Source organism: Diaphorina citri, unplaced genomic scaffold, assembly GCF_000475195.1.
Source record: "Diaphorina citri unplaced genomic scaffold, Diaci psyllid genome assembly version 1.1 scaffold3412, whole genome shotgun sequence".
NCBI classification, from domain to species: Eukaryota; Metazoa; Arthropoda; class Insecta; order Hemiptera; family Psyllidae; genus Diaphorina; species Diaphorina citri.
In genome coordinates, this window is record NW_007380820.1 from 1 (window position 1) to 16,759 (window position 16,759).

The window sequence follows — 16,759 nt, forward strand, 5'->3', positions numbered from 1 at the left end:
CCGGCCACTATGACAAGGGTTAGGGGAACATTGGTTAGTGCGGGGACATCCCACAGTCACATTGTGATAGAGTGAATCTGGACTAGGCTGGTCCTCAGGTAGTACCTGTGAATAGAATAGAATAGAATCCGTACAGTGTCCGCCACTGTGACAAGGGGTTAGGGGAATTTTTTTTAAGAGGTTTTGACAGAGGGAACTGTAACTGCTATGGTCTTATCGTCCCGAAAATCGAAGAGAGAAGGAGTTAGTGCGGAGACATCCCACAGTCACATTGTGATAGAGTGAATCCGGACTAGGCTGGTCCTCAGGTAGTACCTGTGAATAGAATAGAATAGAATAGAATAGAATCCGTACAGTGTCCGGCCACTATGACAAGGGTTAGGGGAACACTGGTTAGTGCGGGGACATCCCACAGTCACATTGTGATAGAGTGAATCCGGACTAGGCTGGTCCTCAGGTAGTACCTGTGAATAGAATAGAATAGAATCCGTACAGTGTCCGGCCACTATGACAAGGGTTAGGGGAACATTGGTTAGCGCGGGGACATCCCACAGTCACATTGTGATAGAGTGAATCCGGACTAGGCTGGTCCTCAGGTAGTACCTGTGAATAGAATAGAATAGAATCCGTACAGTGTCCGGCCACTATGACAAGGGTTAGGGGAACATTGGTTAGCGCGGGGACATCCCACAGTCACATTGTGATAGAGTGAATCCGGACTAGGCTGGTCCTCAGGTAGTACCTGTGAATAGAATAGAATAGAATCCGTACAGTGTCCGGCCACTATGACAAGGGTTAGGGGAACATTGGTTAGCGCGGGGACATCCCACAGTCACATTGTGATAGAGTGAATCCGGACTAGGCTGGTCCTCAGGTAGTACCTGTGAATAGAATAGAATAGAATCCGTACAGTGTCCGGCCACTATGACAAGGGTTAGGGGAACATTGGTTAGCGCGGGGACATCCCACAGTCACATTGTGATAGAGTGAATCCGGACTAGGCTGGTCCTCAGGTAGTACCTGTGAATAGAATAGAATAGAATCCGTACAGTGTCCGGCCACTATGACAAGGGTTAGGGGAACATTGGTTAGCGCGGGGACATCCCACAGTCACATTGTGATAGAGTGAATCCGGACTAGGCTGGTCCTCAGGTAGTACCTGTGAATAGAATAGAATAGAATCCGTACAGTGTCCGGCCACTATGACAAGGGTTAGGGGAACATTGGTTAGCGCGGGGACATCCCACAGTCACATTGTGATAGAGTGAATCCGGACTAGGCTGGTCCTCAGGTAGTACCTGTGAATAGAATAGAATAGAATCCGTACAGTGTCCGGCCACTATGACAAGGGTTAGGGGAACATTGGTTAGCGCGGGGACATCCCACAGTCACATTGTGATAGAGTGAATCCGGACTAGGCTGGTCCTCAGGTAGTACCTGTGAATAGAATAGAATAGAATCCGTACAGTGTCCGGCCACTATGACAAGGGTTAGGGGAACATTGGTTAGCGCGGGGACATCCCACAGTCACATTGTGATAGAGTGAATCCGGACTAGGCTGGTCCTCAGGTAGTACCTGTGAATAGAATAGAATAGAATCCGTACAGTGTCCGGCCACTATGACAAGGGTTAGGGGAACATTGGTTAGCGCGGGGACATCCCACAGTCACATTGTGATAGAGTGAATCCGGACTAGGCTGGTCCTCAGGTAGTACCTGTGAATAGAATAGAATAGAATCCGTACAGTGTCCGGCCACTATGACAAGGGTTAGGGGAACATTGGTTAGCGCGGGGACATCCCACAGTCACATTGTGATAGAGTGAATCCGGACTAGGCTGGTCCTCAGGTAGTACCTGTGAATAGAATAGAATAGAATCCGTACAGTGTCCGGCCACTATGACAAGGGTTAGGGGAACATTGGTTAGCGCGGGGACATCCCACAGTCACATTGTGATAGAGTGAATCCGGACTAGGCTGGTCCTCAGGTAGTACCTGTGAATAGAATAGAATAGAATCCGTACAGTGTCCGGCCACTATGACAAGGGTTAGGGGAACATTGGTTAGCGCGGGGACATCCCACAGTCACATTGTGATAGAGTGAATCCGGACTAGGCTGGTCCTCAGGTAGTACCTGTGAATAGAATAGAATAGAATCCGTACAGTGTCCGGCCACTATGACAAGGGTTAGGGGAACATTGGTTAGCGCGGGGACATCCCACAGTCACATTGTGATAGAGTGAATCCGGACTAGGCTGGTCCTCAGGTAGTAAGACAGACGTGATACCGTCTATCATGATGAGAAAGAAGTTTATTTTTTGTCCTCACGAGGCTGAGTGCACCCCGAACTCCAAGCACAGAGCCGAAAAAAACCTCGGCACCGCCGGGAATCGAACCCGGGCTTCCTGCGTGCAAGCCTAGTGCTAGTGTGATACCCACTCGGCCACGGAGGTTGCTATTTTATTACAAGTCTTTCATTTACTCAATCATCATATTTATTATCGCTCGTCTCTTCGACTTGTGTTTTCAACTTGCCTTTTCCAATAGCGAGCAGTCCCGAAGGCAAGGTGGTTTTGAACCGGAACGAAATATCGTAGCCTTCCTCTCGAGTTGTGTTCAACATGATGTGAGATCCACCACTGAATGACATTGTAGTAATCTGAAATGTAAAATAAATGACATTGTAGTGATCTGAAATGTAAAATCAGTGCAGGATGAACGAAATATCGTAGCCTTCCTCCCGAGTTGTGTTCAGCATGATGTGAGATCCACCACTGAATGACATTGTAGTGATCTGAAATGTAAAATAAATGACATTGTAGTGATCTGAAATGTAAAATAAATGACATTGTAGTGATCTGAAATGTAAAATCAGTGCAGGATGAACGAAATATCGTAGCCTATAAATGACAGATCTGGAATGTAAAAAATAAATGACATTGTAGTGATCTGAGGGGGAAAATGGAATTTATGCACTTGGGTGAAAATTGTAAATGAAAGGTCGAAACCTACGTAAAAAGTTGTGAAAAATCTTCAATTAAAACAGGGAAAAAGTACTAGTGGTAGGTCCTAAATTTTTTCCCATGAGTTCTTCATTTTTTTACTCTTTCACATAAATCCTCACCTAAACATAAGCACATAAGTTTTTTACTTTCTATTACTACAGTATAGCGACTAGTAATGAAAGTTTTTATGTATTTATTATTATTATTATTATTTTTTTTTTACTAGCGTCCACACATGACACATAGGTATAACTTGATAAGTTATACGTGTAATGCAACACCTTACGCTAGGTCCGTTTGAAATGTTATATTGGGCTTTATTTCTAATGAATTGTATGCAGACATATGGTACATCCCTGGTATTCTGTATGTAGAATGTAATATCATTGTCTATGTCTAGTGATATCACGTTCTATAACTGGTACTCACCTTCTCGCATATCTTCCCATGATAGCCACTCGGACAAGTACAATTGAACCGACTATAACTAGTACTCACCTTCTCGCATATCTTCCCATGATAGCCACTCGGACAAGTACAATTGAACCGATGTTGCGTTTCGTCCACCAGGTACGGTTTACAGGTGCCTCCGTTCAAACAGGTGTCGGGCCCGACGCATCCGGTCAGCTCGACGGAGCAGTTTTTGCCGCCGTACGTCGGCGGACAGTCGCAGAAGTAGCCGGCACGCTTGTCCACGCACGAGCCGTGTTTACATGGACTGTAAGCACAAGGGCACAATGAGTATAAGGGTCGGATGATCAGGCGATAATCCGATTTTAACATTATAACATTTAGAACACTATTGGTACCTATCGAAAACTGAAAACAAAATTTTGGGAAAATTTTGTGGAAATTTGGTCTGACAAAAAAAAAAAAAAAGTCAAAGTCAAATATTGTGCCACTGTGTTGCAGTCTTGATTGCGATTTCATTGGCTACAGTTAAGTAGATCTTGTTGTGATCGTAACAATACCTACTACCTACATACGTATAACATTATTCGTGGTAAAACTGAAGATAAAATTTGTACTCGTTTTTCGATTGCAAATATTTCAACGGGTTACTTTCTGGTGTTCTCGTGTTGACCCAGCACTTAAATGGGAACAATGTAGGTAATTGTACCTTTGTTGGTGTGTAGGTAGGTAATGTGTAGGTAATAATAATAAACAAAGGTATAATACAATACAATGAAGAAGGTAATAATAATAAACAAAGTTGAAAAGAAACACTAGGTATATTAGAAAGCTAGACACAGTTTAATGACTGTTAATATAGAAATAACTGGTAATACAGTTAATAATTCTCAATACAGTTTGTTGTTGTATTAGCATCATACATCGACCTCCTCTGCCGTCCTCAGGTCAAGGAAGCGTGCCGCCTCCGTTGGGTCGACCAACCCCTCAATAAGATTTGATAACCATAACTGGATTCAAATTGGGGACATGGCGACATGGTTAGCCCAGTGGTAACGCACTTGCTTGCCATGCAGAAGGTCAAGGGTTCGAATTCCACCATCGACAAAAGTCGACATCGTCTGTCGATTGTAAATATTTCAACGGGTTACTTTCTGGTGTTCTCGTGTTGACCCAGCACCTAAATGGGAAGTATTGTGTCTCTTATCGCCCCTCTGATGAGAGGCATACTACGGGGTGGGCATGCTACGACACAGACCACATGCGTCTAATGTGCCAGTTGTTTCATTGCTACGAAATAAAAAGGACGGTGAAAGATTTTTTTCTTCTTTTTATTATTTTTTAAAAGTTATATTCTTAACTCTTAGAGCTCTGTAATTAAAAAAAAAAAAAAAGGTTTGACAGAGGGAACTGTGACTGCTATGGTCTTATCGTACCGAAATCTAAGAGAGAAGGAAGACAGGATAGGAGAAAGCCAGCCGTTCCGAGCACGAACATTATCCCATCAGGATAAAATCCGCCCCGGGCAGGGAATCGAACCCGCGGCCTAGCACTTACAAGGCAGACGCGCCACCAACCAAGCTAACTAGGCTGGGCTCTGTAATTAGGTGAATAAATAAAAACCCCCAAAAAATACCACTTCGTGGCATAAAAAAGACCCCGCCAAGTCGTTCCTCCCAAAATAAATCAAGTGCCACAAAAACTCTATGTCCAACTCACCTCACAATCGTCAATGTTGGTTTCACACAGGCGTCCAGTTAACCCTTTGGGGCACACGCAGGAGAACGTGGCCACTTCGTCGATACACGTTGCTCCGTGCAAACAAGGGCTAGACTCACACTCGTTGATATTGATGCTGCACTCTTTGCCTGGAGGAAACGGAAGGGTTAAATCAAGTTGTATTGGTTTTTTTTTCAAGAGGTTTGATAGAAGAGATTAAACTTCTCAGAAACTTAAACTTTCTTGGCGGAGATTAAACGCCTCAAAGTGCCACCACACAAAGGCACAGCGCTGGGTAACTCCCTCCTGGGCCTCCTGATAACGACATCGACAGAACAAATGGCTCCCTGTCTGGCTAGGGGACGTTAAACAGAGAGAAGACTAGCGTCTGGCTGTGCGACTATAAACAGGGAGGAGAACAGCTAACCCTAACCAGCCTAGCAAGCGGGCAGTTCCTCAAAGGGTTCTCTCTGCTTTTAAAGACCATCGAGTTGTGTTCAGCATGATGTGAGATCCACCACTGAATGACATTGTAGTGATCTGAGGGAAAAATGGAATTTATCAGAGGATATGCATTTGGGTGAAAATTGTAAATGAAAAGTCGAAACCTACGTAAAAAGTTGCGAAAAATCTTCAATTAAAACAGCGAAAAAGTACATTTTTCAAGTCGATTTATCTCGGGAACCTAGCACTAGGTTCAATTCAATAATTTTTATTGTCCAAATACATGATAGTATGTTAACAATGTTTATACATAATACATAATGTTAACAATGGTTATACATAATACAATTAGAAACACAAAATATATATTAGGTCCTATATTTTTTTCCCGTGAGTTCTTCATTTTTTTACTCCTTCACATAAACTCTCAGCTAAACATAAGCACATAAGTTTTTTACTTTCTATTACTACAGTATAGCGAGCTATACTAGTAATGAAAGTATTTTTTTTTTTCTTTTTTTTTACTAGCGTCCACTCATGACACATAGGTATAACTTGATAAGTTATCCTTGTAATGCAACACCTTACGCTAGGTACGTTTAACATGTTATATTGGGCTTTATTTCTAATGAATGGACTTAATAAAAGGTCGATTCCTACGTAAAAAGTTGTGAAAAATCCAAATCTGAGGTCTAAACTCCGAGAAAGTAAGTTTAAAAGGTCGAAAATTCAATTTTCAATTGCCGTTCTAATGACAAAGTTCAAAGAGTTGTGACGTCAGATTTCACGTCAAAATGCGCAGAAACGCTTGCGCACACACAAACGAACAATAACAACAACAACGTTAACAACAACTTTTTCTGAGGTTCCACAGTTGACTGAAGCACTAGTTTCTTACCAGAATAGCCAGGGGCACAGACACACGTATAGCCGTTGATTTTATTCTGGCAGGTAGCTCCATTGAAGCAAGGATTGGAAAGGCACTCATCGAAATCCACATCGCAATGGTCTCCCGCAAAACCGGGTCGACAGAAACACTGATAGCTGCCTGTGAGAGGGAAAACACATAAACCAAATTACTTTGACGCCAGCCACTCACCACCAGGTAGACGGAGCGTATGCCGTGACGTCAAAATTCACGATTTACGGGTATTTTTTAAATCGATTTATCTCGGTATCTAGAAGTCGTAGAAGAAAAAAAAAAAATTCCGTTGGTCCTCATTTTTCCTGCTCTTTGACTTTGAAACATCACCCAAGTAAGCGCAACTGATCTATTGTATGCAGACATATTGTACATCCCTGGTATTCTGTATGTAGATGTAGAAAATAATATCATTGTCTATGTCTAGATATATCACGTTCTATAACTGGTACTCACCTTCTCGCATATCTTCCCATGATAACCACTCGGACAAGTACAATTGAACCGATGTTGCGTTTCATCCACTAGGTACGGTTTACAGGTGCCTCCGTTCAAACAGGTGTCGGGTCCGACGCATCCGGTCAGCTCGACGGAGCAGTTTTTGCCGCCGTACGTGGGCGGACAGTCGCAGAAGTAGCCGGCACGCTTGTCTACGCACGAGCCGTGCTTGCATGGACTGTAAGCACAAGGGCATAATGAGTATAAGGGTCGGATGATCAGGCGATAATACGATTTTAACATTATAATATTTAGAACACTATATTGGTACCTATCGAAAACTGAAAACAAAATTTTGGGAAAAATTTGTGGAAATTTGGTCTGACAAAAAAAAAGTCAAAGTCAAATATTGTGCCAGTCTGCCAGTGTGTTGCAGTCTTGATTGCGATTTCATTGGCTACAGTTAGATCTTGTTGTGATCGTAACAATACGTATAACATTATTTGTGGTAAAACTGAAGATAAAATTTGTACTCGTTTTTCGATTGCAAATATTTCAACGGGTTACTTTCTGATGTTCTCGTGTTGACCCAGCACCTAAATGGGAAGTAATAACACAGTTAAAAATTCCTTACTCACCGGTATGCAGTGCATCACAAGTGCAGTCGTAGTTGCCCGTTTCATCCTCGTTACATTTTCCACCGTTCTGACAAGGGTTCCTTTGAGCATCACAAGGGGAGCCTGCAACACAATTATTAATAAGAATCAATTTCTTTATTGTCTAGAAAAAGTCTGTGTGTCTGGTGAAAAGAATTAGGAAACGTATTGTCTAGAAAACTAGAAAAAAGAGATAAATTATTTACTGTCTATATAAATAGGACAATTATAAATAAGTAGGCATTATAAATAAATAATTTCATAAGTACCAGGCCAAACCAACACAGCATACTACTCAGACAAAATTGTTACATTAAAATGAAAATAAAATTGTTAGTTAAAAAAAAGTCCAAGTGGAGTAATAAAATTTATCTAGGAGTGGTGGTAGACCAAGTGAAGGACTGGTAGGAGGAGTAATTTGCAAGATTGGTTTGAGTGTGACAACCCAGGTAGACCTGACAGGCACACCTGATCAGGTTAGCCTGTCAGGTCCAGCTGATACCTGATGAGCACACACACTATCAGGTAGACCTGACAGGTACACTTGAAAAGGTCCACCTGTCAGGTCTACCTGATTCCTATTATTACTGTGGTCAAATTATATTGAGGATACAATTCCATACCGAGGCTGGGATTGAACCCACGCCCTCCTGTTTACCAGGCGAGCATCTTGACCACTGCACCACCAAGGCAGGTAAAACGTATTTGCGTACAAAATGAGTACAAAGTCATTTTTCCAAGGAAAATAATTTGCTGGAATGTTGCAAAAACATTTCTGGATTGTTGAGAAAAATGTTTCTGATGAAAATGTTGTAGGTGGGATACACTAGCTAGACACTAGACTTACAAGAGTGAAACAAAGGTTGACTTAGCCAGCCTAGTTGGCTTGGTTGGTAGAGCGTCTGCCTGGTAATGAAACTGTTCTAAAAATTCATGAAAACAAATGTATTGATGACAAAAGAAACAATATGTTATGCAATTGCAATATAATTAAACAAGCACACAAAGGCACAGCGCTGGGTAACTCCCTCCTGGTAACGACAGTACAAATATGGAACTCACTGCCAGCTGAGGTGCGGTGCTCACCTTCATTGAATGCTTGGTCTGTGTCGTAGCATGCTCATCCCGTAGTATGCCTCTCATCAGATGGGCAAGAAGAGACACAATACTCCCCATTTAGGTGCTGGGTCAACACCAGAACACTAGAAAGTAACCCGTTGAAATATTTGCAATCGAAAAACGAGTACAAATTTTTGTCGATGGTGGGATTCGAACCCGGGACCTCCTCCTATCCTGTCTTCTTTCTCTCTTCGATTCCGGGACGATAAGACCATAGCAGTTAGAGTTCCCTCTGTCAAACCTCTTCAAAATAATAAATAAAGGTTGACTTACCATTAGTGTTGACACAGATCCCATAGTTACAAACGTCTTTGACTGTCTCACACTCATTGATATCCGACTCACATAGAGTACCTGTGAAATTAAAATACAATTGTGGGGCTTACTTCTTTTACTTCTTCTTCTTCTTCTTCTTCTGACGGAGCGCCAGACGAAAAACACAAACCCCGTCTGAACACGGGAAAAGGCGAAAAGGAAGAATAGAATAGAATAGAATAGAATATACCTTGTTTATCCTGCCAGAATGGGACTGAAAAGTCCCTTTACTCCCGCAGTCTAAACAAGGTCTTATATATTTCATAGGTAAAGTTTACAGAAAAGTATATAAACCTTGCTTAACTTTAAAAAAAAAAACAAAAACAAAAAAAGGGCTGAAACTTGAAACCCTTTGAAAATTGAAAGAGACTGTAGTTTCAGTATTTTACAGCCACACGGCCGCGAGAACGGAAAACTTTGGCCAGCTAAATTCTACACAGGGCCGAGATTCGAACCCGGCACTTACCGAGTCGAGAGTCAGTCAGGCCACAAAGGTGGGAATTTCAGACTTTTAAAACTACCTTTAGAACACATCCTATTAATACTTGATTGAAGACTTGGTAACTTTGTGACGGCCCATTTTAACTACTAGCTGAATTCCGTCGCTTCGCTCCGGACTCCCGCTAGTTCATCAAGAGGCATGGCCAAACTTGTAGAAAAGGCATGGCCGAACTTGTAGAAAATAATAAAAATACGGTCGCGCTGCGCGCTCCCCTATAGCTGCATAGTTATCAAACTAAAAACACAAACGAAACTCGAAATGTTGGTCGAGAGCGGAACATTTCTCTCCCGCAGTCTCTGCTTCCTGTGTATTTCTTATGGAGATTTTAGCGATTAAAACTTGATCATATCTCAGGATCGGTTTAGATTGGGTTATATGGAAAACGAATACGTCCTATTACAGCAAGTATTTCTCCTCTATCAACAAGTTATACTTATACCACAGAGGCGGAAAAGGAAAAAAACTCACCCGTATACCCAGAAGGACAAGTGCACGTAAAATTGACCACGCCGCCACTGACCGGCGTACACGTGCCGTTGTTGCGGCAAGGTCTGCCGGCACACCCGCCCAGAGCCGCAGCTCCGGCACTAATGGAGGGGGTACAGTCATCCCCATCACAGTCGCCACTGGTCTCATCTTCCGATGGAGGTTCGTCTACAGGGAGCTCACAGTGGGGCCCCTCGAAACCTGAAAAGAGATAATAAATTAGCCTGTGACCCAGTTGTAACTATTAGCCAGTGACCCAGTTGTAACTATTAGCCCGTGACCCCAGTTGTAACTATTAGCCTGTGACCCCAGTTGTAAGTCGCCACTGGTCTCATCCTCAGATGGAGGTTCGTCTACAGGGAGCTCACAGTGAGGCCCCCCGAAACCTGTAAAAAGAGAATCATTAGCCTGTGACCCAGTTGTAACTATTAGCCTGTGACCCGTCATGCTTATTGTCTAACAGAAGAATAGAACCAAGGAATTTGGTTTCAAAAAGGGAGGGTAGGGCTTTTGGATGCAATACACAATTGAAGCCGAATTCGAACAAAAACACTTTCAAAGTCAAGTCATTTTTATAAATAATGCTATTTACAATGGACGGAATCAGTTGAAGTGCATTTAAGTAGTAATTTACTAATTAAATTATTGTTTTTTTAAAGCACTCGACAGGAAAAGCTACGGAAAATTTCGTTGCTATGTGGAAAAAATGGTCACTAGGGAAAACAAAAACATCAACAAGTGCATAAAAAATGGTTGCCATGTGTGTGAAGATGGCTATGGTTGGGCAACAGGTGTTTGGCCTCACTTTTTTTTCAATCCGAACGATGTTTAACTCCGTGAATAGTAAAAATTCAATTTCTTGTGTTAAGAAACGATGGGCGTGTTTGGTATCTGGATGGGTGACGATTAGACTGGAAAAACCCCGTTGTGTCCCATTGGCCCTTACAAAGGCGACACGAGCCGCCAAAAAATTGGCTTCACTTTTGTGTGTTAACTTGAGAAGCTTTTAAAATTTTACCTCCTGGGACTCAAAATGCGCTAACTTCCCAAACATAGGATGGGATTTTTTTTGCAAGCGCAAGCGCTAACTTCTCCCATGTCATCCGCATGGTCCTAAAAAAATCTGAACAAAATTTTACTTTTTTCGGTTAAACAGGTTAAACTTAAATTTGTTTGCCATTTTTGAAATGTGATGAGTAGGTACTTGAGTAGCTGATAAATATCTTTTCTGAGGACATCAGGACAGTTTCCAGTTTCAACGAACTCCCCAGGTAATTCACGTGCATGTGCTCTTTTTTCCACAGAAATATTAATGCTTATTTTATACCTGCAGCTCGAATAGGACTGAAAAGTCCTCCCACTCCAGCAGGACTTCTGTTAATTGTCTAAAACTCTGACAAAATTCCATACCTTTGTAACCTTTGCTGGTATTGAACCCATGCCCTTCTGTTTGCCAGGTGGGTGTCTTGACCACTAAGCCACCTAGGCAGGTAAGAAAGTCTTGGTAATGTTTCAGTGTATTACTGGACAATACATCATTTTGTCACCTCTTACACAGCTTGTACTCCATCACCTTTTAGAGGGGAGATGTTTTGTTGCAAGTAATACTGAACCATCACCAAAGTCTTCATTTTCATCAACCATAGGTACACTGGGGTGATTTCTAGCCCTGATATTTATTTTTTATTTTTTCAACTATAGACTATAAAATTATGAAAAAAGTAACTATGGCTATCCATAAAATATTTTTAAATGATAAAATTATGTAAAAAAAAAGATTAACTATTAGATGTGACCCCAGTTGTAACTATTAGCCGGTGACCCAGTTGTAACTATTAGCCTGTGACCCAGTTGTAACTATTAGCCTGTGACCCAGTTGTAACTATTAGCCTGTGACCCAGTTGTAACTATTAGCCTATGACCCAATTGTAACTATTAACATGTGACCCAGTTGTAACTATTAGTCTGTGACCCAGTTGTAACTATTAGCCTATGACCCAGTTGTAACTATTAGCCTGTGACCCAGTTGTAACTATTAGCATGTGACCCCAGTTGTAACTATTAGCCTGTGACCCAGTTGTAACTATTAGCATGTGACCCCAGTTGTAACTATTAGCCTGTGACCCAGTTGTAACTATTAGCATGTGACCCCAGTTGTAACTATTAGCCTGTGACCCAGTTGTAACTATTAGCATGTGACCCCAGTTGTAACTATTAGCCTGTGACCCAGTTGTAACTATTAGCATGTGACCCCAGTTGTAACTATTAGCCGGTGACCCAGTTGTAACTATTAGCCTGTGACCCAGTTGTAACTATTAGCATGTGACCCCAGTTGTAACTATTAGCCTGTGACCCAGTTGTAACTATTAGCATGTGACCCCAGTTGTAACTATTAGCCTGTGACCCAGTTGTAACTATTAGCATGTGACCCCAGTTGTAACTATTAGCCTGTGACCCAGTTGTAACTATTAGCATGTGACCCCAGTTGTAACTATTAGCCTGTGACCCAGTTGTAACTATTAGCATGTGACCCCAGTTGTAACTATTAGCCTGTGACCCAGTTGTAACTATTAGCATGTGACCCCAGTTGTAACTATTAGCCTGTGACCCAGTTGTAACTATTAGCATGTGACCCCAGTTGTAACTATTAGCCTGTGACCCAGTTGTAACTATTAGCATGTGACCCCAGTTGTAACTATTAGCCGGTGACCCAGTTGTAACTATTAGCCTGTGACCCAGTTGTAACTATTAGCATGTGACCCCAGTTGTAACTATTAGCCTGTGACCCAGTTGTAACTATTAGCATGTGACCCCAGTTGTAACTATTAGCCTGTGACCCAGTTGTAACTATTAGCATGTGACCCCAGTTGTAACTATTAGCCTGTGACCCAGTTGTAACTATTAGCATGTGACCCCAGTTGTAACTATTAGCCTGTGACCCAGTTGTAACTATTAGCATGTGACCCCAGTTGTAACTATTAGCCTGTGACCCAGTTGTAACTATTAGCATGTGACCCCAGTTGTAACTATTAGCCTGTGACCCAGTTGTAACTATTAGCATGTGACCCCAGTTGTAACTATTAGCCTGTGACCCAGTTGTAACTATTAGCATGTGACCCCAGTTGTAACTATTAGCCGGTGACCCAGTTGTAACTATTAGCCTGTGACCCAGTTGTAACTATTAGCATGTGACCCCAGTTGTAACTATTAGCCTGTGACCCAGTTGTAACTATTAGCATGTGACCCCAGTTGTAACTATTAGCCTGTGACCCAGTTGTAACTATTAGCATGTGACCCCAGTTGTAACTATTAGCCTGTGACCCAGTTGTAACTATTAGCATGTGACCCCAGTTGTAACTATTAGCCTGTGACCCAGTTGTAACTATTAGCATGTGACCCCAGTTGTAACTATTAGCCTGTGACCCAGTTGTAACTATTAGCATGTGACCCCAGTTGTAACTATTAGCCTGTGACCCAGTTGTAACTATTAGCATGTGACCCCAGTTGTAACTATTAGCCTGTGACCCAGTTGTAACTATTAGCATGTGACCCCAGTTGTAACTATTAGCCGGTGACCCAGTTGTAACTATTAGCCTGTGACCCAGTTGTAACTATTAGCATGTGACCCCAGTTGTAACTATTAGCCTGTGACCCAGTTGTAACTATTAGCATGTGACCCCAGTTGTAACTATTAGCCTGTGACCCAGTTGTAACTATTAGCATGTGACCCCAGTTGTAACTATTAGCCTGTGACCCAGTTGTAAGATTACTGGAGCAGTCGCCTATTTCAGGCAGTTCACAGTGTCTACCCTTGGAACTGGACACACACAAACACTCGTATAGTTACATCAAACTTCCGAGCACATCAAACTTCTTAAAATAACTACTTACCATCCACACACACGCAATCATTCAAGCAAGGATTACTTGTACAGTCTCTTATTTCAGGCAGTTCCCAATATCTACCCTTGTACACTTCTATAGTTACATCAAACTTCTTAAAATAACTACTTACCATCCACACACACGCCATCATTCAAGCAAGGATTACTTGTACAGTCTCTTATTTCAGGCAGTTCCCAATATCTACCCTTGTACACTTGTATAGTTACATCAAACTTCTTAAAATAACTACGTACCATCCACACACACCCCATCATTCAAGCAAGGATTACTCGAGCAGTCGCCTATTTCAGGCAGTTCACAATGTCTACCCTTATACCCGGGTGGACAAACACACTCATATAGTTACATCAAAATTCCGAGCACATCAAACTTCTTAAAATAACTACTTACCATCCACACACACCCCATCATTCAAGCAAGGATTACTCGAGCAGTCGCCTATTTCAGGCAGTTCACAATATCTACCCTTGTACACTTGTATAGTTACATCAAACTTCCGAGGACATCAAACTTCTTAAAATAACTACTTACCATCCACACACACACACCATCATTCAAGCAAGGATTACTCGTACAGTCTCTTATTTCAGGCAGTTTGCAATATCTACCTTTGTACACTTGTATAGTTACATCAAACTTCCGAGGACATCAAACTTCTTAAAATAACTACTTACCATCCACACACACACACCATCATTCAAGCAAGGATTACTCGTACAGTCTCTTATTTCAGGCAGTTTGCAATATCTACCTTTGTACAGTTGTATAGTTACATCAAACTTCCGAGGACATCAAACTTCTTAAAATAACTACTTACCATCCACACACACCCCATCATTCAAGCAAGGATTACTCGAGCAGTCGCCTATTTCAGGCAGTTCACAATATCTACCCTTGTACACTTGTATAGTTACATCAAACTTCCAAGGACATCAAACTTCTTAAAATAACTACTTACCATCCACACACACACACCATCATTCAAGCAAGGATTACTCGTACAGTCTCTTATTTCCTTATACCCGGGTGGACAAACACACTCATATAGTTGTTCGGTAAGTTGGGGGCGACAGGTGGCTCCGTTTAAACATGGTGGTGCGGTGGTGCAGATCTGATTAGAGATAGGCGTTTCACAGTGGATACCTGTCGAGAGAAACAATCAGTAAAATTTATTGACAAACTGCCCAAAGTTTGGTTGGCCAAACCAACACAGCATACTACTCGGACAAAATTGTTACATTAAAATGAAAATAAAATTGTTAGTTAAAAAAAAGTCCAAGTGAAGTAATAAAATTTATCTAGGAGTGGTGGTAGACCAAGTGAAGGACTGGTAGGAGGAGTAATTTGCAAGATTGGTTTGAGTGTGACAACTGAGATTTGATGAGGATTGCAAGAGACAAGAACAAAATTGCCAATATAATTTCCAACCTCCTAGGAGAGGAACCTTAAGATAAAGAATAATTGGGGAACAATATTTGTGACAAGCATTGAAGTATGCTTAACACAATTAAAAATTGCTTACTCACTGGTATGCAGTGCATCACAAGTGGAGAGGAACCTTAAGATAAAGAATAATTGGGGAACAATATTTGTGACAAGCATTGAAGTATGCTTAACACAATTAAAAATTCCTTACTCACCAGTATGCAGTGCATCACAAGTGCAGTCATAGTTGCCCGTTTCATCCTCATTACATTTTCCACCGTTCTGACAAGGGTTCCTTTGAGCATCACAAGGGGAGCCTGCAACACAATCTTATATTATAAGAACGAGATCCATTCACATTTCACACACTGATCGCTCTATCTCTAGAACCACAACACCTAGAAAGCTGAAATTTGGTAGGAATATTCCTTTTATGGTCTAGGTGTGCAATAAGAAAGGATTTTGCGAAAATCTAAACCGATCCTGAGATATGATCAATTTTTGATCGCTAAAATCACCATAAATACACAGAGTGCAGCTGCAGAGACTGCGGGAGAGAAAACTTTTCCTCACTCGCCTAATATTTGAGTTTCGTTTATGTTTTTAGTTTGACAACCACCCCTTTTTCGAAAAATCTATAACTGGAAATTTTTGGGTAGTGGTTTAGAAAAAATTTTGATTGTAAGATTTTGACCAAAAAAATAAGTTGTTCCCGTTAACCATTATCCGTTTTCACCCTTAAAAGGGGGTGACAAAATTTTGCCTTAAAGGGTACAAAAAAACCCTGTTAACCCCGCCTGAACATTTAAATTTTGGCCCGAGGTTCTAGCCCATTGGGGTTAACAAGAAACATTTGGAGGGGCAAATAAGCCCCTTTGTGTTGACAAAACTCCCTCTTATTGCCAATTCCCACAATTTTCACATTAGGTTTGATAAGTTTCTTTTATTCCACAAGAAGGTTCTAAATAAAAGTCTTAAATAAAAAAAAAAAAAGTTAAAAAGGGGGGTGGTAAATTTAAACGAGACCAAAAATTTGTATAATTAATAAATACAAAATTACCTATTTTTTTTTGAACCAAAAACTAAAAAAGTGTAATCAAAAAAAGTAAGTCCGAGTTATTATGTACCATGAATACTTATAACCATAATATTACGGATGATAAATAAAAATTACAGGAATTCAATATATTCTGTCCATTTATTAAATAGAGAAAAAAAAAGACCAAAGATCTGTTTACAAAGGAAAGAAAAGAAAGTGGTCTGTGTGTCTGAAAAGAGATCCTGTTATTTCTTAACTAAGAATAATTTGGATTGATCGACTTAATAGGGCAGCGAAAGCGGAGGCCTTAGGGCAAGATCAAGTAGGGCTCCGTACCGGTTTTGACACACTTTTTCGTACCGGTTTTCTTGAAC

General features: G+C 41.3%; 2 protein-coding genes across 2 annotated transcripts; both read right to left on the reverse strand.

The window, feature by feature from the left end:
- Nucleotides 1-2,684: 2,684 nt before the first annotated feature.
- On the reverse strand, nucleotides 2,685-14,048 carry LOC103520278 (protein crumbs-like). Its single transcript, XM_026831468.1, has 8 exons — nucleotides 13,907-14,048; nucleotides 10,297-10,401; nucleotides 9,998-10,216; nucleotides 8,986-9,066; nucleotides 6,476-6,625; nucleotides 5,134-5,282; nucleotides 3,502-3,822; nucleotides 2,685-2,792 (listed from the first exon to the last, which is right to left on the reverse strand). The coding sequence occupies exons 1-8, from the start codon at nucleotides 14,046-14,048 to the stop codon at nucleotides 2,703-2,705; spliced, it is 1,257 nt and encodes a 418-aa protein (XP_026687269.1). The 3' UTR covers nucleotides 2,685-2,702.
- Nucleotides 14,049-14,131: 83 nt separating this feature from the next.
- Nucleotides 14,132-16,180, reverse strand: LOC103520280 (delta-like protein 4). The gene is made up of 4 exons (XM_026831469.1): nucleotides 16,177-16,180; nucleotides 15,562-15,663; nucleotides 14,944-15,064; nucleotides 14,132-14,237 (listed from the first exon to the last, which is right to left on the reverse strand). The coding sequence occupies exons 1-4, from the start codon at nucleotides 16,178-16,180 to the stop codon at nucleotides 14,147-14,149; spliced, it is 318 nt and encodes a 105-aa protein (XP_026687270.1). The 3' UTR covers nucleotides 14,132-14,146.
- Nucleotides 16,181-16,759: the final 579 nt, after the last annotated feature.

Excerpts from the sequence above, each read along its gene's own strand:
- LOC103520278 (XM_026831468.1), bottom strand. The coding sequence starts at position 14,048 with ATGGCGTGTGTGTGGATGGTAAGTAGTTATTTTAAGAAGTTTGATGTA. Across the intron at positions 10,402-13,906 it reads TGATTGCGTGTGTGTGGATG|GTTTCGGGGGGCCTCACTGT; the intron begins GTAAGTAGTTAT and ends CTCTTTTTACAG. Across the intron at positions 2,793-3,501 it reads ATGGGAAGATATGCGAGAAG|ATCACTACAATGTCATTCAG; the intron begins GTGAGTACTAGT and ends TTTACATTTCAG.
- LOC103520280 (XM_026831469.1), bottom strand. Across the intron at positions 15,065-15,561 it reads TTGTGATGCACTGCATACTG|GTATCCACTGTGAAACGCCT; the intron begins GTGAGTAAGGAA and ends TTCTCTCGACAG. Across the intron at positions 14,238-14,943 it reads GAGTGTGTTTGTCCACCCGG|GTATAAGGGTAGACATTGTG; the intron begins GTATAAGGAAAT and ends TTGTCCACCCGG.